Below are 25420 nucleotides of genomic sequence, written 5' to 3'. Positions count from 1 at the left end.
TATATAAATCATTCTCCGATTTCGGCCCAGTTCACTTGTACCCTTTAATTGGGCCAGACCGTACTAGCCCAATCCTGGCTAAGTGAATCTAGGTAAGCCCAGCCCAATATATCGAAGCCCGTTCAAGTTAGACGGGACAAATACTCAATTCTCCTAAGCTCGCCCAGCCCGGACAAATACTGTCAAACACGGCCCAATCTAGCTACCCCAGTGCATAGATATGGGCCATTTCAACTAGGCCCAACTTGGCAACCCAGTACAGTAAGGCCCATCCAACCAAACTAAACTTTGAACTAATTGAAGTAAAATTAGCTTCAAGTTCAAATACTTGGTAAGAAAATTGGTTAGAAGATGCAGCAACTCGTTTAAAGCAAATGATATTTCCTCTACCAACGATGAAAACATAGTATGAGATCAGTGCATAGATAGCAACTAATTTGAGCAGATAGAAAGAAATAACAATTACATAGCACACCAATAAATGACAAAAATACAGCTTAAAACAACAGCACACCAGTAAAGATTCGATTAGAAAATTCATAAGATGCATGAAGGATAATAGCAAGCAGTTTACAGATGAGAGAGGACTTGCAAATATGGAGTTCAAATTTCCCCTACAACAAAAGGGTCTTTCGATAACAAGTTCTCTGATAAAACAAATTTCAGACAAAAACATAGCAGCCCAGCCACAACTAAAGATAGGGGAAGAGAGGATTATAAAATAAAACACACACCTTCGTCGTCGTCATCATCATCATCATCATCATCATATAGTTTGCAACTGCGAGAAAGAGATCCGCATGGTTGATCCTCCGAGCGATGTGGCGTGCTTGCATACAAGGGCTTCTGTAGCCTGCTCCTCGTTTTCAAAATGAACAAGAGCCTGTTTCTTTCCATTCATCTCAAATACTTTTGTATTGACAATAGCCCCGTGCTCTTCAAGATGGGCTATTATTTCCTCTTCGGTCACATCCGGAGGAAGTGTGGAGATGTGGATCATTTTGGTTGGCGAGCAACAGTACCGGTAGTTTTTGGCAGCATTTCTATTGAACCGATTCAGATTTGAGTTGGAGTAGTCGTGGGTATCGGCTCCAGTTGTAATGTTTGGATGCTTCGAAAAATTTACCTCCAATCGTTTTCCAAACAACATTGCACCCTGTATTTAAACAAACACACATCAAATAAAAATAAAATGAAAATTTACTCCCATAAAATGAAAGTGAAACTAAAGCAGCAGCTAGATATGTACTGTCAACATATTTGCATATAAAATTGGCCTTTCATGGAATAGAATTTGCTAACACTCCGTTCCAATCCATTTAGCAGCACTAGTAATATTCCAAAATTTCTGTCACCAAGCACTAGTAATATTCCAAAAATTAAGTAGTTACCGACCTTCAAGAAGTGAACAGCCAATTCAGCCTGAAAACCATCACCCATTTGAACCAATGCATGATCTGGTTTATTTCGCAGAACTTTGATCCTAATAATGTTCCCATATAATGAAAATAAATTAAAAAGCTTATCCTCGTCTATTCTCTGCAAAAGAAGGTAAATTGATGGGGAGCACAGTTCATTATTACTACCATTTAAAGAATAGGAAAGAAATGAAAAGAGACAACCAATCTTGTACCCGTATGTGTGCATGTGTACTAGAGAGAGAGAGAGAGAGAGAGAGAGGGTATGCAGAAACTCACATCAGGGTTCAGATTAGATACAAGAACTGTGCACCTATCATTTGTCCCACTTATACCAGGTGGTAAAACACCTCCGAAGGCAGCAGAAACAGCAGCAGCATTGCTCACCTACAATTCAGGACAATACCAAAATGTGTCCAACACAAGTGCTATAAGCAAAAGAACCAGTGTAATTCCAGGACCTTAATAACCACCACTCAATGTTAGCATAATTGAAAGGAAGATGTAAGCAAAGCATTATTCAGATATATATTAACATATTTATAAATATGCATTATGATGTCATACCTGGGCTATTTTATGATGGCCATTTTATAATAAGTTTTCGAAGAAAAATTAAAAATCTGACTATTACATGGGAGCATATCGGCACCATACTTAGAATCCAGATAAGTTCATGCAATGTTGTTAACCAATCAGAACGCCAGTTTCATCTTAGCAAACAAGTGAGATACCAACCTGCGGAAATCCAACTGGGAAAGAGGATTTTGGGGATGGGATGGGGTGGGGTGGGATTGAGTGTTAGAAATAGGAAAGATAAAAAGAAAATAACATAAACTTCACTTAACAGCAATTTAAGTACCTGCATGCGGATACATCCCTGCATCTCCGTACCCAGACTGATAAAAACAACCAAATTCAATATCTGGTCAAAAAATGTATATGATAAAAAGCTTGATAACATTAAATCTTGTGGTGGAGAACTGATTTACTTGAGAAGATTTGCCTTTCTGTTCTGAAGGTAAGGAAGGGTTGGTGAAGTCCCTATTGTGAGAAATTTAAAACAAGAAAACAAAGGGTCACTAGTGATAAATTTTTCCAAGTAAAAATGTTATTTGATTCGAACACTCACCTAGATCGCTCGTTGTTATAATTCACTTGCAACTCATCAAGGCTGGAGAAAAGAGAAAACATGGTAACTACTGGTTATACAAAATAAAAGTAACAAAAACTCAAAAGCTATGGTACTGCACATATATAGCAAATTCTGAATTAACTCACTTGGAGAATTGAATGTCAAGCTGACAGCAGCCATCATATATATTTCGCCCCTGCAAGCAGGTGGCAAGTTATGCATGTATTACGGTGAATTCTAAACAAATGTAATTAAAATGTTTGTCAGGTAATGTACCTGAAGAGAGTTTCGTGCAGAAATTGCACTCTCATGGAATTGAAATTGAATCAGAGCTTGAAAGCCTACAATATTTGCAAGACTAGACTATCAGAATTACAATTACAACAATGGCAATTATTAATGCATTTCATAAAATGGTGTTAAAATTTAAATTTAATACACAACAAAGAAACAGCACAGATCACACAAACTCCCATAAAAGTAGGTCAGTATGAAGAGGGGCACTGTGTAGCCACATTTCTCATAGACATGCCTAGGCATTATCATACACCTTAACCACAACCAAAATTAAGAAAGAAAAAAAAAGAGGTAATACGAAGGTGCTGACCAGCCGACTTCTGAAATGTGACAATCTTCTCAACATATCCATGGGGAGCAAAAACTTGATGCAGCACTTCCACAGTAATGGGATATAGCATGTGATGTATTGTAACTAAGAGGATTCGGTTAGGCTGTGTATCCAGAGAGAGCCAAGCAGCACAGAGAGAGAATAGAGAAGACCCCAACGCCAAACCAGCACAGAAAAGCAGATAGAAAAGAGAAGGGAATGAATAGAAAAGAAAATACAGAAAGAGAAATGTAATGACCATATAGAACTAGAATAATCAGAGCATCCAGCATTCGGGCACAAGGGTGCAAAAATACATTAAGAACTAGAACTCTACCCTGAGCGAATGAAATAACTGCATATTAACAATATAGGTGCTTTGACAGATGTGGCGCCATAACATCCAACCTTCATTTTAAAGTACTATGAAGCCCGCCAAAACCAGAAAAAACGCACATTGAGCTAGAAATTAGCATTTAAAGATATTCAATAATGTAAGGCTTCTTTCAAGAGTACACAGATATCTCGGAAGAAAATTTCCAGCCAACTAGGAAATGAATGATACAGTTCTTGTGCCACTTATAAGCAATACACACAAAAGAAAACAATACATGGCACCTACTCCAGTATATTTACCAGGAACTATTGTTTAGAATTGTTGATACCATACTTCTAGTTCTTATTTTATAAATGCACGGTTAGAAAAGTGCATCCAAGGCCACCATTTCCTAATAAACTGTATCCTGTTCACCCTCTAGTAGTGAACAAAAGCCACTGGAACAGCAATGTGAGGTAAGTAAACAATATTAAATAGCATGATTTGAAATACTGTTAAAAATCCAGAAAGGCATTCAAGTTTTACTGATGTACTTCATGCATTCTTTTAATAATGTATAATGAAAAGATAAATTTATGTTTCACCAATTGGGTGATATTTAATAAAGTTAGAATAACATGCTCCAGAAACGCATTCAAGTTTTACTGATGTACTTCATGCATTTTTTTAATAATGTATAATGAAAAGATAAATTTATGTTTCACCAATTGGGTGATATTTAATAAAGTTAGAATAACATGCTCCAGAGAATTGATGGATATGAAACCAGCTCTCAAATACTAAAGCCTAATTGGGTTAAGAAACTATCAATAGCTACTCACGGCTCATTGGGAGGTATTCATACAGTAAAATGGATATGATCAATTACAAAAACATTCTTATGAACCCATATTACTTCATCAAGGGCTAGGGTATCAAAATTATAAAAAAATTAAAAAAAAAAAAATTCATCAAGAGAGCACAGTAAAATAGGTTACTTGAACACCCTGGTTATTCCATATTATATTTAATAATATAATGCAGTTATGCCCATATTTGACGGGTCTGCTTGCAGCATTTCATTCATACTTTATTGAATTATTATCTCTATATGTGTGTAGTAAATGGTTGCTGGTATCTCTAATTCTTGCAAACATAATGTGCCTAACCATGAAACACCAATGATGATTTCAACAACACTAGCACAAGTGTTACTGAAGGGGCAAAAAATAGTGGCATGGCACATGATAATCACCTCATCGCCTCGTGATTGAGTAGTCTGATCCATGGTTGTCAGTTCTTGGTGTGATGAAAATTGAACATAAACATTCCTTCCCCTAAAAAGAAATTGATATATATATATATCTAAACCATAACAGAAGTTGGAAGGTTCACAAAATAACAGTAACATTTATCAATGAAGATACCTTATACTTGGTTGGACGTTGGAGTAGAATTGCAATGCATTTACAGCTGAGGGGACATCTTGCAATTGAAGGAGGGCCTGTAATTTTAATTGAGTAAAGATATATAAATATATATATGAATGACAACTTTGTAAGGCAATCCCCACCCCACCCCCCCACCACAAACAGGCATATTATCAAAATGAACCTGATTTTTGGCTCGAAGCATCACAAGCTTGGTGATGACTCCAAATGGCTGGAAGAGCTGGAGCAAGTCATTCTAGAAAGTATAAACTACCATCAAAAGTTGAATCCAGGATAACCAGCCAGTAAATGTTAATGGTTGTGAGAATACTGTAAATAATTTGGTTCCTCAATGCAAAGGAAACATGTATATACACGCAAAGAAATAAAATGCAAGCATAACTCTCTTTTGCACCAAGACATGTATAAATAAATCCAACAACAGTGGATATAAATATCTTCTAGTGATACTTAAACAGCATTCCGCTTATGATCAATGAGCATACTTTGATCAAGATCCCAAGCTCTGCAAGATCAATATATCAATATAAATGTCTTATTCAATGAAGCTACGTCATTAGCTTCACATCTACAACAGAAAAGTCTCTGTCGTATTGTAACCGTTAAACATTTAAGACAACAATAAATGTGCGTTTGGTTGGGGGTTTGGATTTTGAATAGTAAAAATTTTGAATTTTAACAGTTGTTTGATGTGATGTTTTGAATGTAAAATTGATTATTTGTATAATATAAAAAATCCAACCAACACGCCATAAGTGACTACAGCTAGGCTTGATTCCGAGGGCATATTAAATTAAGATAAATGCATGGCTCAAACTCTATTATAAACAAGTTTTTGTGCATTTCTATAATTAAGTATTCACCGGAGACAATGCGCCACTCACCACATCAATCAAGAAATTAGTACTTTTGAAAAGATTTTCTTCTAATGCCTTAAATCAGCGAACATACTCTCATTTTACGCTGGTAATCAAAATATGAGATCAATGCGACTAAGACTGCGTCCATATCATTTACCTATCCACTGGCTTCAACTTTGCAAATGCGAACCAGAATATTGTAACAGTCAGAAAATAATCCGAAAATATGCGACAATAATAGCACGAAATATGAAACAACAGATAATGAATTGCATATGCATCGGAAAATGGATATATCTGACCTCAGAAATCTCATGACCCACATTTCTAACATGGATAACTTTTGATGGCTCTGTCATCGTCAAAAGCCTGAAAAGAAGGATATATACACGTGGCCTGTTACGATGACGTATATCTCAAGAGAATCAACTATTGGATAAATAACTAACGGCAAAAAAAGGAGGGAAAAGAATAAATAACTAATGGCAAAAAAAGGAGGGAAAAGAAAAGGCAGCTTAATAGACGTAAGGTTAAATAGTTAATAGCAAAATGGCTCCTTCAACTCATTAGATTTTTCATGCTGCAGGCACAGGATCGAGCTAACAAGTAACAACTAAGCACAATATCATCATCCATGAACCAAGAAACTTAAAAATAATAATAATAATAAAAAATAAAATAATCCCGTTCAGGTCTGAAAAGTACCACACAGTTTCGTTCCTGGCACTAACCCAAGATCAAGCTATCGAACCAAAGAACGCGCGGAGATCAAAAGGGTTAAAACTACTATTGCAATACAACAACATATTTTTATTACCTTATTAAGAACAGAATCTCAGTCAGTCTTAATCAGTTTATTACAGAAACAAAAGCCGACTCGGTCGCAGAAAACCAGTACAAAAATTCCGAACATCATGTAAATTCTACACCACCGCCTGTTAGTAGCTGCCCATCCACAGGACAAAATTCCGAATAATACACAATCAAATAAGCGGCATGAACCTTTTTCCTATCGAGCTATATGCGAAAGGTATTATTTCCAGGAGCCATAAAGCACGATTACAATAATAAATCGTAGTAAGACAACCATAATCACCTAGAGCGGTACCAAGAGACAGAAATAGAGAGAGACACAGAGCGAGCTTCAAGAACCACAGCGGGGTAGAGAGTGTTGCTTTCGAGAGCGAAAGTGGAGGGACAGAGAGAGAGAGGAATTGATCCTCCTCCTAGGGTTAGGGTTTTGTTGTTCTCAGCAGCATGGACGAGTAAGTATTTTCTTTCCAGTTATACCCCTCAAGCCAAGGATAAGGTTCCACGTCAGCAACCGGTAGTTGGAGGGGTGTTTAAGAGAATTCACTGTGAAGATATTTACGGAAGTACAACATACAAGGGACTCCTATATATAAATGTGATTATAGCAACTAGGTCAATACACTACTTGATCTTATCTGAGCAGGCGGCGGCGCTGCCGGGAATTGGGGGGAGCTGTGGACGGAAATTGGAACGCCGCCCTCCGTCAGGTGCAGGAGGCTTCCATATCTTTCGGTTTTCCCCCTTTGAACCGTCGGACCCTGCTTGTACTGCGATGAAGACTGCCTGCCGCCGGAGCCAGCCTGTCGCGGCGGCGATGACGGATGCGCGGGCTATCCTTTCAAAAGAAAACTGGAATTTTGTTTTGTTTGTGTGAATTTTATGGTTGTTATTTTTAATTTTACTTTTTTGTAGTCACAGGTTTTGAGGAAAGCACAAGCTAAATTTCATCCATGAGTTTGATCTTTATGAGCTATTGTTTATACAATATTTTTCATTATCATTTGCTTAAAATTATTTGTACATTTCTTGTGGCTCTTCATTGTAGGAATTGATCAGAGATCTGACCTATGTTTTGCTTTGTTGCTATTTCCGTTTGATATTGCTTGTGCATGTACTTATCATTTTAGTCATTTGTGCTAACTGGAATCTTATATATTGATTACATGGCAGGATCCTATTTCATCACCATGTCCTCTGTAAGTTTACTAAAGATTGTTCCTGGATGTCTTTCTTGATCACTTATTACCAAAATTGAGCAGGATTTAAACCTTGGCCGTGTATTGTTTACAAAATTTGATGCCCTTCTTTATTCTCAGGCTTTCAAGTTCAGATCTGTAGGGGGGAGCTACTTCTAGTTTGAATTTAATGTGATATTTGGAGCCGTTCGGAGGTAATATATTTTAATTTAACAATATATGATCTAAATAGTAAAAAATATAAAAAAATATATCCGGCGCCATCTTTATAAATGTTTTATGTACATTTCATGTGGTTCTTCATTGTAGGAATTGATCAGAGATCTGACCTATGTTTTGCTTTGATATTGCTTGTGCCAAGTACATTTTCTTGGGCCCAAAGTCTTCATGTGGATGGGTGCAACTGGAATCTGATATATTGATTACATGGTAGGATCCTATTTCATCACCATGTCCTCTGTAAATTTACCAAAGATTGTTCCTGGATGTCTTTCTTGATTACTTACTACCAAGATTGAGCAGGATTTAAACCTTGGCCGTGTATTGTTTTACAAAATTTGATGCCCTTGTTTATTCTCTGACATTCAAGTTCAGATCTGCCGAAGAGAGTTAAGCTGCAGGCTGTAGGGTGAAGCTATACTTCTAGTTTGAATTTCATGTGATCATTCGTGAGATGAATCCAAATGTAATGTTCTAAAAAAAAAATTACTGATGAATATAGTTCCAAAAGTTGGTGTTCAAAGTTGATGAATATATTTTTAACTGATTCCATTTATGTGTAAGTTTATGCAAAAAGGAACCAGCAGCATCCAAAAACTTGTTCTTAAGTACATCCCAGAAACTTGTTTTAGTTTACATATGGCTACAAATCAAGCCCAGGGCCCTGTAGATTCATATGACTAACTCAACTCATCTTCAAGATATCTGTACTCAAAAGTGAACTCAGTCTTGATTCTCTGGCACCTGAAAAGAGAGACAGACAAAAATAAGATAATTTCTGGCAAGGAACAAAATATTGAATGAAGGGTAGTGACTTAAAATAACAAATAAGTAAATAATCTTAAGCAAAAGAAATATGAAAGATCATACCATCCATGCTGTTCTTCATTGGCAAAATGGAAATCAAAGTACACATAAGTCCCTTGCTCGAATTCCTCTGTGGCGATCTTCGGCTCCTCGTGACGCTGGAACCATGTGTTGAATTTTTTGTGGAATCTCCACGACTGTTTTTTCAGTTCCTTAGCCGCCAAATATTGCTGGTAAGTATTCTGCAAATAGGACCTTCCCATTAGCACAAATCAAGAATTTCTAAATCACATTGGGGTACAAAGAAAAGAGTTGCAAGTAACCTGTTGATAGTAGAATGAAAAGAACAGAATATCCGTGCCGTAAGTATCTGATCCGAGCCGCTCCCATAAAGCTGGATTATTGACAATCGGCGCCTGTACTTGAGGATAGCATGTAGGTGTCACCACCGGGTGCCTCTGCATTTGAAAAAATAAAGTTTGAGCAGCAAATACAGAGACGTTGATACGATATCAAAAGCAAAAATATGATAACTGCATACAGGAGTATAAGACTTCGAGCGCTCAGAATCTTTAGGCTGAGGAAGCTTGGAATAAGCAGCCTCGAGCATCTGCAGATTGTATAGCTGGCCGTGCATTCCTCCAGAATTAGCAGTCGATGCACTGATGTTATCTCCAATGGTGCCAAGGTCCAAAACACTTCTTCGACCAATAACACCAATGCTTCCGGAAGATGGAGCGGGTTGCATTGGTTGCCCTAGAGAGAGGTCGGTATCTCTAATCAATTGTGCAGGCTCGGCAGGCGGGCCAGCAACAACTGCAGCCTGCTTAACAATTACATACCAGAAAATTAAATTAAATCAGCGATATTAGTGAATTTGTAGATGATTTCAATAATTGAAACCAAAATCTAGGAATAATCTTGGATGCTGAATATTAATTGACAAGAATTTCAGCATTTTGGGGATAATCATGACAATAATAATAATAGAGGCGAAATTGAATGTTACCGGGATAAATTTCTATAATGAAAAAGAAAAATAAAGATGTAGACATACAGAAGTATCTAAGGTATATGAGGCCTTCAATTCATTCTCTTGCACAAGAGTTTTCCCGAGCCCAGTGTTTGAACCAGAATCTGATAGTGAGTCATCAACAATAGGTTGTTGCTGCTGCAGCTCCTCTACCATTGGAGGGTCAGTTTCTAATTGAGCAAAAGTTAAACTAATAAGGAAGTCACATTAAAACAATTGTTTTCTTAAATCACATAAACTCAATTTCTAAATAATAGTTAATGGTTGAAATTAATAATGAATTGCACAAACTAATCCAGGACCCATGGATAAATAATTATTTAAAGTGGCTAGAGAGACACATTGCCATTGCCTTCTCAGCCATTTTATTTTGTTGCAGAGCATATTAAGAAGCTCAAATTAATCTTAGTATCTTACCAACATCCATAGACGTTGAAGAAATAATTGTCTGCAGATTAGATGGTTGATGGACTGAACTTGTTTGCTGCTGCAGCAAAGTAGGTGTAGTAGCAGCATTAATACCTGAAGTTTGGACTCCAATCCCCAAACCGAGATGTGGTGATATAGATGAGCTTTGCGCATTGAACTGCGAGGGAAGTCAAACAAGATGCAACCTTTATATATTAAAGAATTCTGGACACATAACAGTCCACTGAATTCTCTCATATAGAGACAACAAAAAAAATGGATGATTCTACAGACCAAACTCTACTCAACTTGATTGATAGTCTTTTCCACTCACATTGAAATAGGAGCATATAACTTTACGATCAATTCGAAATATACACAAGTCTATGGGAAATTGCGATATCTGAACTATTAATCAACCCGGTGACTCTAGATATCTTATCTCCTCTATCGTTGTATCATTCTTAGTGCTTATGATATGTGTTTCATCCAAGTGCAATAGTATTCACCGTTGCAATGTCCATGAAAAATTTTCCAACCAGAAATTAAATATGTCACATAATCAAGGCAGCACATCTCATCATTGTGGCTGCATGTGAAAGTCAGCCAGGTTGAATTGAATATGAATTGGGAGCTGGGAGAGGATGAGTTCATTATATAGCCATGAATTTCGAAATAATTTCAAATTTATGTAGAAACAAAAAATAGTATTGTGGATTTTCATAATTGATAGAATATCATAGTTTACAAAGAACTTTGTCCATGCCTAAGTAAGTGTGCCACTACTACTTATTCAGCACGCACTAGCAGATGCTATCTTAGAAGGAAATGTTAAAACAGTGTCTAACTTAGTAGGCGAAAAAAGAGCAACACAGAAGATAAAGTATTGATAATAAAATGAAAAGAATATATATATAGTAATAAAAACCAGAGGAAACAGCACCTGGTGTGCGAGCAAGCTCTGCTGTTGTGCAGAATACTGCTTCCCTCCAGCAAGGGGTATACCATGAAGATTAGTCTGACCTTGCTGCTGCACCTGCTGAAATCGTTGTAGAAACCTCTCCCTTTGATCAGGGGCAATTTCAGTTCTTCCACGAAACTGCTCACAATGATGCAGAAGTATAGTTACAAGAGATGAATAATGTATTTGGAATCAAAGAACAAGTATAGGGCATGAATTACAGGCATAAGGACATTTGGAAAAAAAATGTTAGTCATCAACATATTTAAAGATCATAGAAAATGCTGTGTACGAGCATCTGTAGAGTCCAACTTGCTGGTATCTAATAATCTCATCACTGAAACATGATTGATGATCAGAAGTCGGAACCACTTCATATTTGCAAAATTTACCCATAACTCAGAAAGGAAAACAAGGCCAATAAACGTATGTTATGTTATGTATTAACTAAATTCATTTTACCATCCCATGAAGATATGTCAGGCGGATCCTTCAGACATGTGGCAATTAATAAACAGGAGTTCAGGTCATAGTGAATACCAAACAGCTGAAAACGATATAAACTACAGATGCCAAAAATACAGAAACAGAAGGATGAAACATACAGGTTCATTTTGGTTCTGAAAGGAACCTCCAGGCCTCCATTGCATACCGGGACCAGCAGGTGAATTGAAAACCCTGCTTCCTGTAGTTGTAGAATCACCAACATTTCTAGTATCAACTGATCCAAGTCCTTCAGCAGCCTTGGCAGCTTGTGGCAAGACTACTCTATTACTTAGAGATGATACAAGGGACTGTGGCATACCACTGCTCCCTGATAGATCATTAGAATGCAACATATTCTTTTTCTCCATTTCCGAAGAAAAGGGAATGGTTCCAACAGTTACATTGCTCGAAACTGTGCTTCCAGTACTGGGAAGGATGGTGGATGTCGCTTGACTTGGCAAGCCACCTTTAGACAGAGCCCTAAATCCAGCTTCTGCAAGAACTGGTGAAGATTTACGACTGGAGAAGTTTATAGCATCCTCCTCTTTTGTAGTATTTGGAACAGGTATCGGAGATGAAGCACCAGCACCTGAAGTTTCAAAAGTACATATAGGAAATTAAACTTTGACACCAAAATAGGATTTTTTTTTGTTAAAGAAAAAAGGCTATAGTGGAGCAGCTTGTGCTACCAGGATTTGCATGGCCTGCTGCTGGTGTTTGTGACACAGAAATACTGAGGGCAGCACTTTTAGGCGGTGGAGTTCTTGTAACAACATCATCAAGGAAATCTGATCCATCAACTTGGTCATGAGTAGAAGCAACCTGTTGTGCAGGAGCAGAGGCGGTTGCCTGGATAGGGAAATAGTCAAGTTATATATTGGCATAGGGATATTAGTTAGATGTTATGTATCGATAAGCATAAAAAAATAAAGTAAAATAATCACAGAAATCAAACACAATTTCAAAATCCTAAAACCCACATAAGCAGTGCAACATAAAAGGAGTTTTTTGCAGAAACTTCAGGTTCAGATCATGCAAAAGAATAAAGGTCATTATTAAGGGTAAACATTAACTCTTGACATTTAAAAATATCTTAATTATTAATATTGGTCCTCCACCTCTCCATTAAGCAATTAATGTATAGAGTACGTGGACTTGCATCTTTCATTGAATGAATACGTCCACATCACTACAGAATCAATCTTACTTCTACCCAGCCACCCAGCCAATAGTTTAGGAAAAAATTTTCCATGTGTTCTATGTAATGAAAATAAGCTAAAAACAGATTGAAAAAACTATTTAGAACTTTATTTAAATTGAAACTTATCTCAGCATCTCCATAATAACTAAGAATATATCTAATGATTAACAACAACAACCCGTTTTGAGGGACACTGCTCAAAATATGCAGTTATTTATTCCCAGAGACATCCAAATCATTATAATGTCATTAAAACATTAATCTAGGAAGAATATCATGCTGATCTTTAATTAAATTTGTCTATTGCTATCATAACAATAACTGGAGAACAATTATATTCTGAATGAAAATTGCCAGCAGGGCATCTGAGATTCTACTGCTGGATAGCAGGCACTAAACAAGAAAAAAATAGGACCAATATGGCAAAAAGTTCCTCTACAAAGGCAGCTACCGCAAAAAATGATTGACAACTGAACAATTCAATAGCTACAATTCAAGCAAATACTCAATACCATGAGAAAACAAAAACCTTCCCAGGCAAACATAAATTAAACATGGTATTCAAGAAACTCTGATGTCAACACCACCAGATAGAAATTGCTATCTTATTAGGGATTCCACACAAGTCCTCCCTAGTGCTGACCAAAAGTTTCTTCAACCAAACATAATTGTGAAGTGCAAAAATGCAATTTAGAATGAACTTACTGGAGCCAGGGTGGGTGCAGCTGCTGTAGATTTTGCGCTTAAAACTGCACTGGATGAACTGACACCCTGCCAATAACAGAGAACTTGATAGTTAATTTTTTCCAGGGTCATAACCATGAAAACTGAGGTGAGAAATAGCACACAGCTTCTATCTATCTTGTTCGATGTTGAATCAGAAAGGCAAGTTACAGCCATGTAGATATGAAAGCTTAATTGGACCAGTGCTAACCAGAAACATGGGAAATAGGACAGAACCAAGCATATTGAGAGAATAATGAAATAGAAATGAAGACAACTTCTGAAAGAAAAGAGATAAAAGAAAAGTCATGCACCTTAACAAGACCAGGAGGACCAATAGTCACTAGATCTTCAAGAGACTCCACCTTGTCTAGTGGTAAAGAACTGTAAAGCTCATCAACGTCGCTAAACTCATCGAAGTCTTCCTGCAAGTATGCACAACCAAAATGGATATATTCATCAAGAGGTAAATAGACTTGTGCGTAAGGGTTTCAATCTGGTTTTACAAACAGATTTAATATGCTTAATATTATGGCAAAAAAATAGCCAGCTAATATTTTCAATTCAGTTCAGTAATTTATTACGTCTGTCAAAATATGTTGGTATTTTGGTAAAGAAATAAAGAAAGATTCTTTTTATATTTAATGTTTATACCTTATTGGTAATTATATAAATTAATTTAATAATTATTTTAAAAGTCCATTCTTACGGTTCATAAATTAGATTAAAACCAAAAAAAAAATCACACAGAATGTAACTTCAAACCAAGTAATAAATGAGGAAATTGTTGTATTAGTTACAACTTACAAGATAAAAATATAGTTTGGTATTAGGATAATTCCATGGGAGAAGCCCTCGTTACACCCCACCGCCTTACGGGTTAGACACCCCAACAAGAAAGTTCCAAGTTAAATTTCAAATTGAAAACCACACAAAACTAAAACCCACAAAAATTCCTAACTTCTAAAAGGTTTGTAACACAATAACATATGCTTCATTTGTGCCAGTAACTTACAAAACTAAGGGCACTCCACGCTTCTTGTTTATTACAACAAATCAATGAACAACAAAATATATATTGCCATTTGCCATTTTATTTACGGAAGTAAAGGGTCCAAACAATTGAGGGGACCAAATCAAGTCAATAAATTAGGCTGCCTACTAACACACTGCGTAATAAAATCAGCTTAAAATGAAAGATAACATAGACGTGTATAACTTCATTTCATCAAAACTGACCTGATTTCTTTCCACATAGTCATCCAAGAAATCCTTTACATCATTAACTTGCTCTGGACTCAACTCATCATTGTCCAACAGCCTTAGAATAAACTCTAACTTCATGATATGAGCCTTATGCCGAGCAATAGATGCCTCCAGATGTGTCTACAAAAGAAAGATAACCATAATGAGCATAAAAGCATGCTGCACATCATTATATAGCATTCTTGTCCTTTCAGCATACCAGTCTAGGAGGCCTTGTCTTTCCCTTCTTAACAGAAAGCCCCTCTAGTTCAGCTTCAAAGCTATCAATTTGGTTTTCCAGCTCGCTGACCTACTCCATATATAATGCATCTCATAAAACCAGTGTTATAGCTCAGTCATTGCAACAAGAAAAGAGTGGCCATGTAGCAATATGTTGCATGGTTAGAATGAATAGCAAATGTCCAAGAATAAGGTATGTTCTAATTATATGTAATACAATATAACATCAATTTAGTGAATGAAACTCAATGTTCTAATTCCACATGGCCAATAGGCCAATTTGGTTGGATTGATTTAAATTTGAAAATGGGTTTAAAAGGAACGGAAGTGAAATACATCGAATATGAAATGCAGAGGAACCCAATACATTCTTTGGATTTTCAAAAGTATCTGAAACTAAAAGTATTTGGGGGATGTGGAATTATAAAGATAGTGTATTTCAAACTCCCAACTAACTTTATAACTTTGAAATAATTCGCATCCTCAAATAAAAGTAATGGATTTGCAGGAGTAATTTCAATTTCATATAAATAAAAACAAACAGAACCTTATATCCTAGACACCAGCTCCAAGAAACTAAAGAGATAGAGTAATGTCAATTTCATCAATAACAAACATTCAGCTAAACTACTTCAAGTTTTATCACACAATATGTGGACCTTATTTCAGGAAAAGAAATAAGAGTAAGTAATATAATATAATATGAGGTTTAAAAAGAAATTATATTAATGAAATCAACAGCCGAGCTAAATTAAATAGTTAAGAACAAGGGAAAGTTATGTCAATTTAATAATGATAATTAAATACATAAATGACAGAATTTTTTAGATTTGAATATTAAACATAATGATGATGAGTGGTCTTATGAATATGGGAAAAGATCCTTGAATATTAAAACAGTTAATAAAGTAATTAAATAAGAAAAAAGAAAACACATGCCAAAATGACAGAGGCCTACCACATTATTCAACCAATCTCTTGTCTCTGATTTAGCCTTTTCCTTTGGATCCTACACCACATGATGAAACATGCATACAAACAAGCTTGAAGATGTAAGAACATGCTCGAAGCATCCAAAAAAAGGGGTGGGGGGGCATTTTGCTGTACATTCTAGAAGGTTATCTAAAGGATCAAATAAAAACCACCTCACATGGAAATACTAATTTAATTTTTATTATATTTGAAGCAATTAAAGAGCATTGTTATGGAACAGAATCCAAACAATAAACATGGATGTTTGAACAGTCAAAATCAGGAGCAACACAACAATGCAGTACCCACCGTTTTAGGTTGTTGTCCAAGGCCTTCCTTCGAGAATGCCTTTGTCTTGGTTTCTTTTTCACATATTTTAAACCGTTCCATTTCACGTTCAATTTGCTTTCTAGCATCCATCAAAGCCTGCTCATAAGAGGCACTAACCTATGTCAAAGGAAATAGATATTAAACAAGATGAAGATATCATTCTCTTACTTACAACAGGATGCTTAGGCAAATAGCATGTAGCTATTTGCACACAGAACAAAAAAGGGACAAAGCGGGCCAGAACATAGTGCAACAAGAGCAGGACTATAAGAGAGCCAGTGTGTGTGTCCACTCCACATATACTTCATTTTATGACAGACTAATACCAATTATAAAACACCACTTATCAAGCATTATGGATCATTATCATTCAAATATGAGGGGCTCAAATGGAAAGCCTTCGCTGCTCAGAAACTTCTTTCCTACCATATCTCTCAACCACAACCATCAGACAACAAGCGAGTACCATAATCAGCATTTATAGAATTGTTAAGCACAATGCTCAGGGCGGAAGAAGCTCTCTTTCTGGCTATAGTTCTTTCATTCTATAGAGCTCACTATATTTGTATTTATAGCTTCTTCGTGGTTCTAAGAGGCCCTATCTACCTGATTGTATTATAGTTTCACCACGAGATGAATATATACCTTTCTCTCACAAAATATATATGGATATATAAACATTTATAGAATTGGCTTCTTTTACTAAACAAGGTGTTTCTCTTACATTAGAGTTTACATCAAACCTCCTTTGTAAGTCCGCTGTTGCCTGTTGGCATCATAATAAATTATGCCTAAATCTTTTTTAAATGGAAAAAATAAAAATAAAAATAAAATAAAAAACCCTATGCATCTAATAAATAAAATGTTCAATTTTAATTTTTGTGTCAAGTTTATTGGATGCAAATTTTAGTTTCAAACTTAATACACAGGAACTCAAAAACAAGTAAACAGGGAAATATGTATATACATATACACCACAACGACTTAGCAATATACTCCTGAACCCTAAATACTTCTCATTAATAATGGTCCAATTATCCGTAATCCATCAAAAGCATCACATTTGCCATGAGAATAAATATTATTAGACACTACTTGATTAACAATCTTTTCTGAAAAGTTCATTAAATCCCAAGAGGTGAAAATCACAGACGCAGCATCCATGTAGGCACACAAGCTCATGTTAACCAAGTTATATAGGTGCTGCTTCTTATTACGATTCAAACTATTACAGGCATCCACTTGTTACTGTGAAATATGCCATTATGTCCCAGCCCCAGCACTCAGCAAACATTGCTGGCTTCCAGCAGCAAGAGAACTGGTTGCTGCAGCACCTCCGCGGTGGCCTTTGATAGCGCCAACTCGTGCGCAGCACCAATCCTCTTCTCTGTTGTCCTTTTCAGCAACAACGTCAAAAGCAGTCCCACTGTCACTGTCCTCCCAGTGATGAATGTGGGCACCACCCTCAGCCTCAGCAACATAGTTATCAGTAATGGAAATCGTCTTCTGTAAAAATATAACATTGTTCTGTTCTCCTTATTTGTCATTAGACTCTCTTTTCTGGAGGCTCACGCTTCTCCCATTATGGCCAGACCATTCCAAATGACATACTAGAAATCTCTCTCCCTCTCTCTCTAGATATATATATACATGTGTGTATATTATGTTTCCATGATTATATAAAGACTATTAACCTGCTTGTGGAAAGCGAAAAGTGGGAACGATTTGGAAAGACTCTGGATACCGGTTTCAAATGGATGTTGTCAGCAGCATAACTTAATAACAAAGAGGCACGTGGCAGCGGGGAAAGCAGAAAATAGCAAATATTTGGATAGGCTATGAATAAAGGTCTCAAATGGATGCTGTCAGGAGCATAACTTAATAACAAAGTGACACGTGGCAATGGCAGTGAAGAAAAATAACCTGGCAAAACCCATGAATTGCGTATACCAATAAATTAGAATAAATTGGAGAATACTAAAGCAATAAAATCTGTGAAGAAGATTGAGCGATGTGGGTGATGAAATTGAAATTGATCTGGTAGAACTATTGGTCATGATAGATATATGATGTTCTTCTAATGTGTAACTGAAGAAAAGAGAATAATATACTCTTTGGCGGAGAAAACAAGAAAAGTCTTTTGCATGGACACGAGTGCTTACGTGGATGCCAGATAAGATATCTAGATGGCAGCATCATAAATGCACTTTCCAATCCTGGGCAAACCTGATAGATTGATCTTCCCACATTATATCCTATATATTTTATAATGCTTATGATGGCGATTGATTCAAACTCTTAAGATAGCTTATCTTCTATGTCTTCAACAAGTTTATTAATGCATGTACATAAAAAAACAAAACAAAAGCGAATATGCGGAAAAAACAAGAAAAGCCTTTTGCACAGACATGAGTGCTTACGTGGATGCCGCATGACTTAGACGACGGCATCATCAATGCAATTTCCAATTCTGGGCAATCGGATAGATAGATTTCCCCAGATTATATCCTAAATTTTCCTAATTCTTATGATGTTGATCAATTCAAAACTCTTTAAGATAGCTAATCTTCCATGTCCTCAACAAGTTTAGTAATGCATCTAGCTTCTACCCAAGAGAAAAACCTATGATTAACTGCTTCAATGTCCAGTAATAATTTAGCCATTTTGCAGAGCAGCAGGGCAAAGATAATAGCATAAACTAACACGTAAGGGGCAGACAACATGATAAAAAAGCTTAGATTGAATACCGTAACGCAGAATGCTTAATATGGATAATTGATTTTCGAAAATGAAGTTTGCTTAAGCAGGAGATAAACCTTCTTATCCTTAATCTCGCTGGATTGTATCCATGTCTTGATCTGGTCTCTGTATCTTTGCAGTTTCTTAATCTCCTTCTTCAAGTCCGCCTCGAATTTCTCCTTCTGATTCGCATTGTCTGTGTCGTAAACCTGGAGGAAAAAACGTTGAAATTGAAAAATATAGTTGCCCGAAGACGATCAGAGAAGAAGAAGCGAAATAGAAAATGAGTGAGACGAAAGGAAGACCTTGTTCCAAATGCTGTCGAATACATCGACGCCCTCTTGAACCCTCTTGAGGACGCGGTCGATCTCGCCCTGTAGCTTTCGACTTGCCCCCATTGACGATTCCTTCAAATGTAGGAGAACTCAATGAAAGGGTGATCCAAACCCTCCCTGGTGCTGGTGGCGGTGCTGTGCTGTCGAGAACGGGGAGGTGACGACTGGTGATGAAGAAATGAAGAGGCGCTTGCTTGCTTGTGAGCTCCAAAGGCGCTTTTTATATGTATGAATGTATGTATTTTGGGCCGGGCTGGGAAGGGCCGGGCCTAGGCAATTTGGGCCATGCAAAGCTTTGATGGTAATTGCAAGCCCTTTTACTACATAACTGTTCCTTTTGAATTTGTTCATTATTTTTTATTATTTATTTATTTAGTTAGGATATTATTTGTCTTAGAAATATTTTTGCGAGTTCACTTCACACCATCAACTCACCCTAATTTTTTTTTTTTTTTTTTTACGTGGAACCCGCAACCGCTGATGAAAGTGCGTATTGAGTAAATTTCGGTCGAATCTAATATACTGCAAACTAGGCTTAAATCATCCTAATTTGTTTTTTTTAATGACGTGAAAACCTGCCGCCGCTACCCGAAAATGCTCACCGGGTAAACCCCGGCTGAACCTAAAGTCATCTTAAATTTTTTTTTTGGATAACGTGGGAACCCGCAGCCGCTACCGAAAATGCGCACTGGGTAAACCCCGACCGAACCTACAAAGTCATCCTAAATTTGAATCATGGTTATGTTGTTTGTGTATTATATTATTATTATTTAATGTAAATAAAATATTTAACAAATATTTATTTAAATGTATTTTGGTAGTGAATTTTTACAAAAGATTCTATTATTCATTATAATTTGTTCAAAAAATATATATATCAAATAAAATATATATATATGTTTCTATAGGAAAAATATCATCAACTACATTGTACATTCACTGTTCAACAAATTTGAAGCTAAAAAAATCATACACAGACAAAAAAATAAAAATAAAAATTTGACGGAATAAACGGTTGTAAAATAAATCACAAGCCACAACATATTGGCTTTTTATTTTTATTTTGAGATTGTCAATTGTTTTCACTCTCCTGTGGACGAACAAATCGCCTCCACCAAATAATTGAAATTTGGCAACTATAGATGGAGATCGAGAAATTTACCCATAATACCGAAATACTAACTTATGGTACCGTATCATGTCGAAAATATCGAAAATTTTGATATACGGAAAATTTCGGTACGGTATCGGTATGAATTTTTGGAAAGTTCGGTATTTCGATATGATATCGTACCGATATTATTTTTATTAAATAATTTAATTATTAATATAAATAATAATTATTAATATTTTTAAAAGATCATAACAAAAAAATATCTAAACTATTGAAAATTTATTGATTTTTTCATAATATTTTTGTAGTGGAGAATAGTGATATTTATTAATTTTTTTAATTATGTTAAATTTAATCGGTATATACCAATATCTACCGAAATCAAAATTTTCGTTATAAGCGATATATACCGATATCGTACCGAAATTGAAAATTTTAGTATAAACGGTATATATCGGTACCGTACCGGAAATTTCGGTATATTGAAACTTTCGGTACGGTACCGTTATGTATTTTAGTTATACCGAAAAGTTCGGTACGATATCGGTATCGACCGGTATTTCGGTACGGTACGGTATGTCATCCCTAACTATAGAGATCTTCTCGTCACGCTATTCGAATTCCAACATCAATCGTTTGTTATTTTCACACAATTTTAATTATACGACTTATCAATTTTTTCTTATGTCATTCAAATTTATTTTTATTTATTTTTTTTTTTTTTGCCATTCCATTTTTAGTTAAAAAAATACTACGACTGTGTTTACTTGTAGATTTAGTTTTGGATTTTGATTTTGAATAATAAAATTTTAAATTGAAATGGTTATTTAATATGATATAAATATGTATGTCATGTTTTGAATGAAAAAATAAAATTTAGTAAAATATAATAAATAAAGAATAAATATTTAATTTGATATTTTGTGAGAAAAAAATTGAACATAGTAAAATCAGTTAAAAAAATTTACGAATAAACACACCCTCTATATATATATATATATTTTTACCATAAAAAAAAAATAAATAAATTATATTTTTGTTTATTTTTCTTTAAACTCGTTCCAAATCAAATATACATCATATTAAATATGGAGGGAAGTATTTAATTCCAGTAACATTTGAATACTATCATTTATCATTTTTATAAGTAGTGTTAGTAGGCCCGTTTCAAACACGAAAGTATTTCAACTACTATTTTCTATTACAATTAAATAAGATTGACGACTAGTATTTTAAAATTGAATAAAAGAATGAGTTTATTTATGTTTGGCAAGGACCTTTTTAATAGCTTTTAACTTAATTGAACGACTAATCTAAGTGTTTGGTAAATTAATTTTTTAAAAAATAAAAAAAAAACTAATTTTTAAAAATTTAACTTACCCAGTGTTGGAAATAATTTTTTTAGTTTAATTTTTGTTATTTTTTTATTTGCCCATAAAAATTTATTATACATTTTACACAAATAAATATATTTTGATTAGGTGTGTTTATTTGGGGGTTTGGATTTTGAGTTAGAATTTGAATAGTAAAAATTTTGAAATTGAATAGTTGTATGATGTGATATAAATAGGTGTTGATGTGATGTTTTGAATGTAAAATTGATTTTTAGTATAATATAAAAAATGAAAATAAATGTTTGATTTGATATTTTTGGGAGGAAAAAATTGGATAAATAGTGTAAATCTAATCTAATCCCCGTACAAACACACCCTTGTATTAGAATATTTTATTATATTATAGTTTTATTTTTATAAAATTAAAATAATTAATTTTTATATATAAAATATTTTAATTGTAAAATATATATAAATTTATTAAAATCAATACAAAATAGAAAATATAAATATTAATAATTTGTTTTTATATTAAATTACATTATATAAATTTTATGCTAAAAATATATTAAATAAATTAAATCTATTGAAAATTATAAATATAATTAACTAATCGATAATTAACATAATAAATATATACACTAAAAAATTATTATTTTATATTTTACATCATTTTCAATAGAAAAAATTATTTATATTTTTCAATTAAAAAATATTATTTTTTAAATTTAACTATAATAAAAAAAATAAATACTATTTTATAATACTTTTGCAATTTTTAATAACTAATAACAAAAAATTTCAAATGTTCTATACTCAAAAGAACACAATTGAATAAAATATATTAGAAAAAAATAAAATAAAAATGTCCTCAATCGTTATTTTATGTATAAACAGCTTGCTTTAGCAATCATTTTAATATAAACAGAGCTAATTGAATCATATAACATATAATCGTCCTTAGTATTTTTTATGTTATGCATGGAGAATTGTGCTGTAATATATATATAAAAATATTTTGTATTAAAAAATTAATTTTATAAGTGAATAAAATCTATTAACTAGCTTGAAAGTATTTAAAATATTTCGTTAAATATATTTTTATATTTTGTATTAAACAACAATTTTAATTCAAGTTTTTACTCAAAATTAATTCCCATACCTATATTTTAATGCTCTCTTTGTTCCTACATTTAGGAGGAGTTTTATAGTAAATAAACAAATAATATAATTTTATTGATCAATGTAAATGTATAAAAAAATTTGAAATTTGTTATATATTACTTGATGCATTAATACTTTTGAACGTGGCAAACTAAATTATAGTAAAAATAGTATTTTGAGTTGAGGTAAATGAATTTTATTTAATATATAGTATTCCCTCCGTCCCAAAAGAGTTATCTTATTTTTTTCATTGTTGTCCGTCTCAAAACAATTGTCTTGTTTTCTTATTTAGTAACTATGGTTTAAACTTTATAACAAAATTATTCATATTTTTCTAAACTATCCCTAATTATTACTCTAATTTACTTTTTAAAATTCTTCAAATTTTTTATATTCTACTTTATACTTACTTTCAATTAAATACTATTATTCCTTAATTCTCGTGCCTACTTCCACCGAGACATCTTTTCACTGAGGGAGTATATAATATGATATTTTCAAAGTAAATTATATAAAACCTGTAATGTATTTTAATAAAAATACACACAAAATATTTGTTTATCTTTATTTTTTTATTATTGGTATAAAACTCGCATGAGTTTGAACCAAAAAAAGTGATTTGTCCTATGTACGCTTAAATAGGTGATGCCATTGCCATTGCCATTGCCATTGCCATTGCCATTGCCATGTTCGAGACGTCGAGCTCTCAAGTCTCAATGCTGATTTTGGGCGTCGAAGACTCAGCCGCCGCTAACCTTCTGTACGTATGCACAAATATATATATATATATATAAAGAGAGAGAGAGAGAGAGAGAGAGAGAGAGAGAGAGAGAGAGAGAGACAACATATTATTCACCAAATACAACACAAAACAGAAAATTACAGTTGGGTATATACAGTGGCAGGCAGGAAGGAAGGAAGGAAGGAAGGAAGCATTGCATTTCAATGGCAGCTACTATACCATCTACCTATAATCAAATCCTTTTTCATCTTGAAGTTGATCTCTATCATCATATTCTTTCTTAGGTCAGATCCAGCTGCAGCCTGATTGACATATACAGAAGTGTGAGAAGAGCACCTTGTGGCAATGGAGCATACCTTGCAAGATTCGAACCAATCCAGACTGCAACAACCACCAAAGCAACAACACTGCTGCTCCTTTTCCCGCAAGCCCAGCTTGCAAACGATAGCAGCACTGTAAGCATGATGCCTGCCCTTCCACCCAATATCCATGCGCACAAATAACCCAGCTTATATCCTGCGTCCAATTTGCCGTCGACGAACGCCATGAGGCTGCTGAATGCTAGCGACAGTTGAATTCCCACCGTATGCATCAGGAACACGGAAATGAATGTTGATCTAACCACCTCGATGAAGGTGCTGCCTCTTTCGCCATTGGCTGATTCATCGTCGTCATCGTCAAATGATGAAAATTCGGTGTGATGATCTGCCTGTGTGCTGCGCCTCCTCTGGTAAGCCCATTGGTAGAACCTTAGTCGATTATTGTTGTATTCAGGATCAATGGATGGTTCATTTTTGAAAGGTGTGGAGCTTTTTTGACAGCAGAGGGCTTTGTCGTAATCGGTTCTCGACGTTTCATCAATCAATATCTGCAGTTGGTGAAAATTGTTTCAAAGAAGGCGAATGAAGTTTAATCTGCGAAAATTTAGGGTTGGGGAAACGAAAGGTTTGCTGAAAACTTGATCTAATGGAAATGAAACTGAGGAACAGAAGGAAGGACAAGGCACTCACATCGTAGGCCACTCGGATGCTTTTGAAATTCTCACTAGCTCCTGTTTCCTTGTTGACATCAGGATGATACTGCAGTGAAATATCAGGTGCAGGAAGGAGATCAATCCGAGTGGAACTAGAAGAAGGAAAAAATATTTTCACGAGAAACCTCGATTTTTTGTCAAAATGAAGACGAAACTGACAGCAAAATCGCCCGAGGAAATGATGAAATATTAATCAATTTGCAGGCTTGGCATTCGAGGACAAATTTGAAAAACCTAATTACCAGAGGCGGATGACAATCGAAGCAATGATTTTGATGAAGAAGAAGATACCTTGAGAGCAAGGAGACGGTAGGCTCGCTTAATGTCTGCAGAGGTAGCGTCTTGTGAGATCCCGAGGATGTCGTAGTGATTCCGATGGGCTGCGGACGTTGTGAAAAGACGACGGCGATCCCTAGAGGCGAGCCAGGGCCATCTGGAACAGGCAAAGCCATCGAAAGAGGACACTGGACTCAGCACAAGGAAGCAGTACGCCTGCATATCAAGCCGTGGTGCTGTAATGGCTGCTTCACTGAGCAGG

At 35.0% G+C, this 25420-nt stretch overlaps 3 protein-coding genes and 1 long non-coding RNA gene across 11 annotated transcripts; 1 reads left to right on the top strand and 3 right to left on the bottom strand.

The window, feature by feature from the left end:
* Positions 1 to 523: 523 nt before the first annotated feature.
* LOC127264018 (polypyrimidine tract-binding protein homolog 3) lies at positions 524 to 7049 on the bottom strand. Of its 3 annotated transcripts, none has more exons than XM_051293347.1 (15): positions 6884 to 7049; positions 6090 to 6156; positions 5091 to 5162; positions 4904 to 4980; positions 4732 to 4813; positions 3161 to 3284; positions 2830 to 2894; positions 2700 to 2749; positions 2551 to 2592; positions 2411 to 2462; positions 2281 to 2317; positions 2157 to 2170; positions 1698 to 1805; positions 1396 to 1539; positions 524 to 1156 (listed from the first exon to the last, which is right to left on the bottom strand). In XM_051293347.1, the coding sequence occupies exons 2-15, from the start codon at positions 6144 to 6146 to the stop codon at positions 767 to 769; spliced, it is 1314 nt and encodes a 437-aa protein (XP_051149304.1). In that variant the 5' UTR covers positions 6147 to 6156; positions 6884 to 7049; the 3' UTR covers positions 524 to 766. The 3 variants fall into 3 exon arrangements, with proteins under 3 accessions (XP_051149304.1, XP_051149305.1, XP_051149306.1); XM_051293348.1 differs by having other exon boundaries at positions 6896 to 7040; XM_051293349.1 differs by lacking the exon at positions 6884 to 7049 and adding an exon at positions 6605 to 6848.
* A 153-nt stretch (positions 7050 to 7202) lies between these two features.
* Positions 7203 to 8538, top strand: LOC127264019 (uncharacterized). Of its 3 annotated transcripts, none has more exons than XR_007841588.1 (4): positions 7203 to 7796; positions 7917 to 7990; positions 8106 to 8225; positions 8391 to 8538. It is a non-coding gene; the product is annotated as an uncharacterized LOC127264019 (long non-coding RNA). The 3 variants fall into 3 exon arrangements; XR_007841589.1 differs by having other exon boundaries at positions 8386 to 8538; XR_007841587.1 differs by having other exon boundaries at positions 8106 to 8538.
* LOC127264017 (general negative regulator of transcription subunit 3-like) lies at positions 8206 to 19746 on the bottom strand. Of its 4 annotated transcripts, XM_051293346.1 has the most exons (18): positions 19466 to 19745; positions 19238 to 19369; positions 16401 to 16538; positions 16078 to 16128; positions 15100 to 15189; positions 14874 to 15020; positions 13949 to 14059; positions 13617 to 13682; positions 12400 to 12559; positions 12030 to 12299; positions 11830 to 11909; positions 11207 to 11362; positions 10273 to 10441; positions 9880 to 10025; positions 9364 to 9648; positions 9146 to 9280; positions 8886 to 9064; positions 8206 to 8759 (listed from the first exon to the last, which is right to left on the bottom strand). In XM_051293346.1, exons 1-18 carry the CDS (start codon positions 19556 to 19558, stop codon positions 8696 to 8698), a joined length of 2472 nt encoding a protein of 823 aa, XP_051149303.1. In that variant the 5' UTR covers positions 19559 to 19745; the 3' UTR covers positions 8206 to 8695. The 4 variants fall into 4 exon arrangements, with proteins under 4 accessions (XP_051149303.1, XP_051149300.1, XP_051149302.1 ...); XM_051293343.1 differs by having other exon boundaries at positions 11830 to 12299; positions 19466 to 19746; XM_051293345.1 differs by having other exon boundaries at positions 11830 to 12299; positions 16401 to 16517.
* A 4198-nt stretch (positions 19747 to 23944) lies between these two features.
* LOC127263754 (uncharacterized) lies at positions 23945 to 25380 on the bottom strand. The gene is made up of 3 exons (XM_051292956.1): positions 25174 to 25380; positions 24860 to 24928; positions 23945 to 24717 (listed from the first exon to the last, which is right to left on the bottom strand). The coding sequence occupies exons 1-3, from the start codon at positions 25378 to 25380 to the stop codon at positions 24130 to 24132; spliced, it is 864 nt and encodes a 287-aa protein (XP_051148913.1). The 3' UTR covers positions 23945 to 24129.
* Between the last annotated feature and the right edge of the window lie 40 nt (positions 25381 to 25420).

Source organism: Andrographis paniculata, unplaced genomic scaffold, assembly GCF_009805555.1.
Source record: "Andrographis paniculata isolate CXL003 unplaced genomic scaffold, ASM980555v1 Contig69END, whole genome shotgun sequence".
NCBI lineage: Eukaryota > Viridiplantae > Streptophyta > Magnoliopsida > Lamiales > Acanthaceae > Andrographis > Andrographis paniculata.
This window is presented reverse-complemented; position numbering and strand designations above follow the sequence as displayed.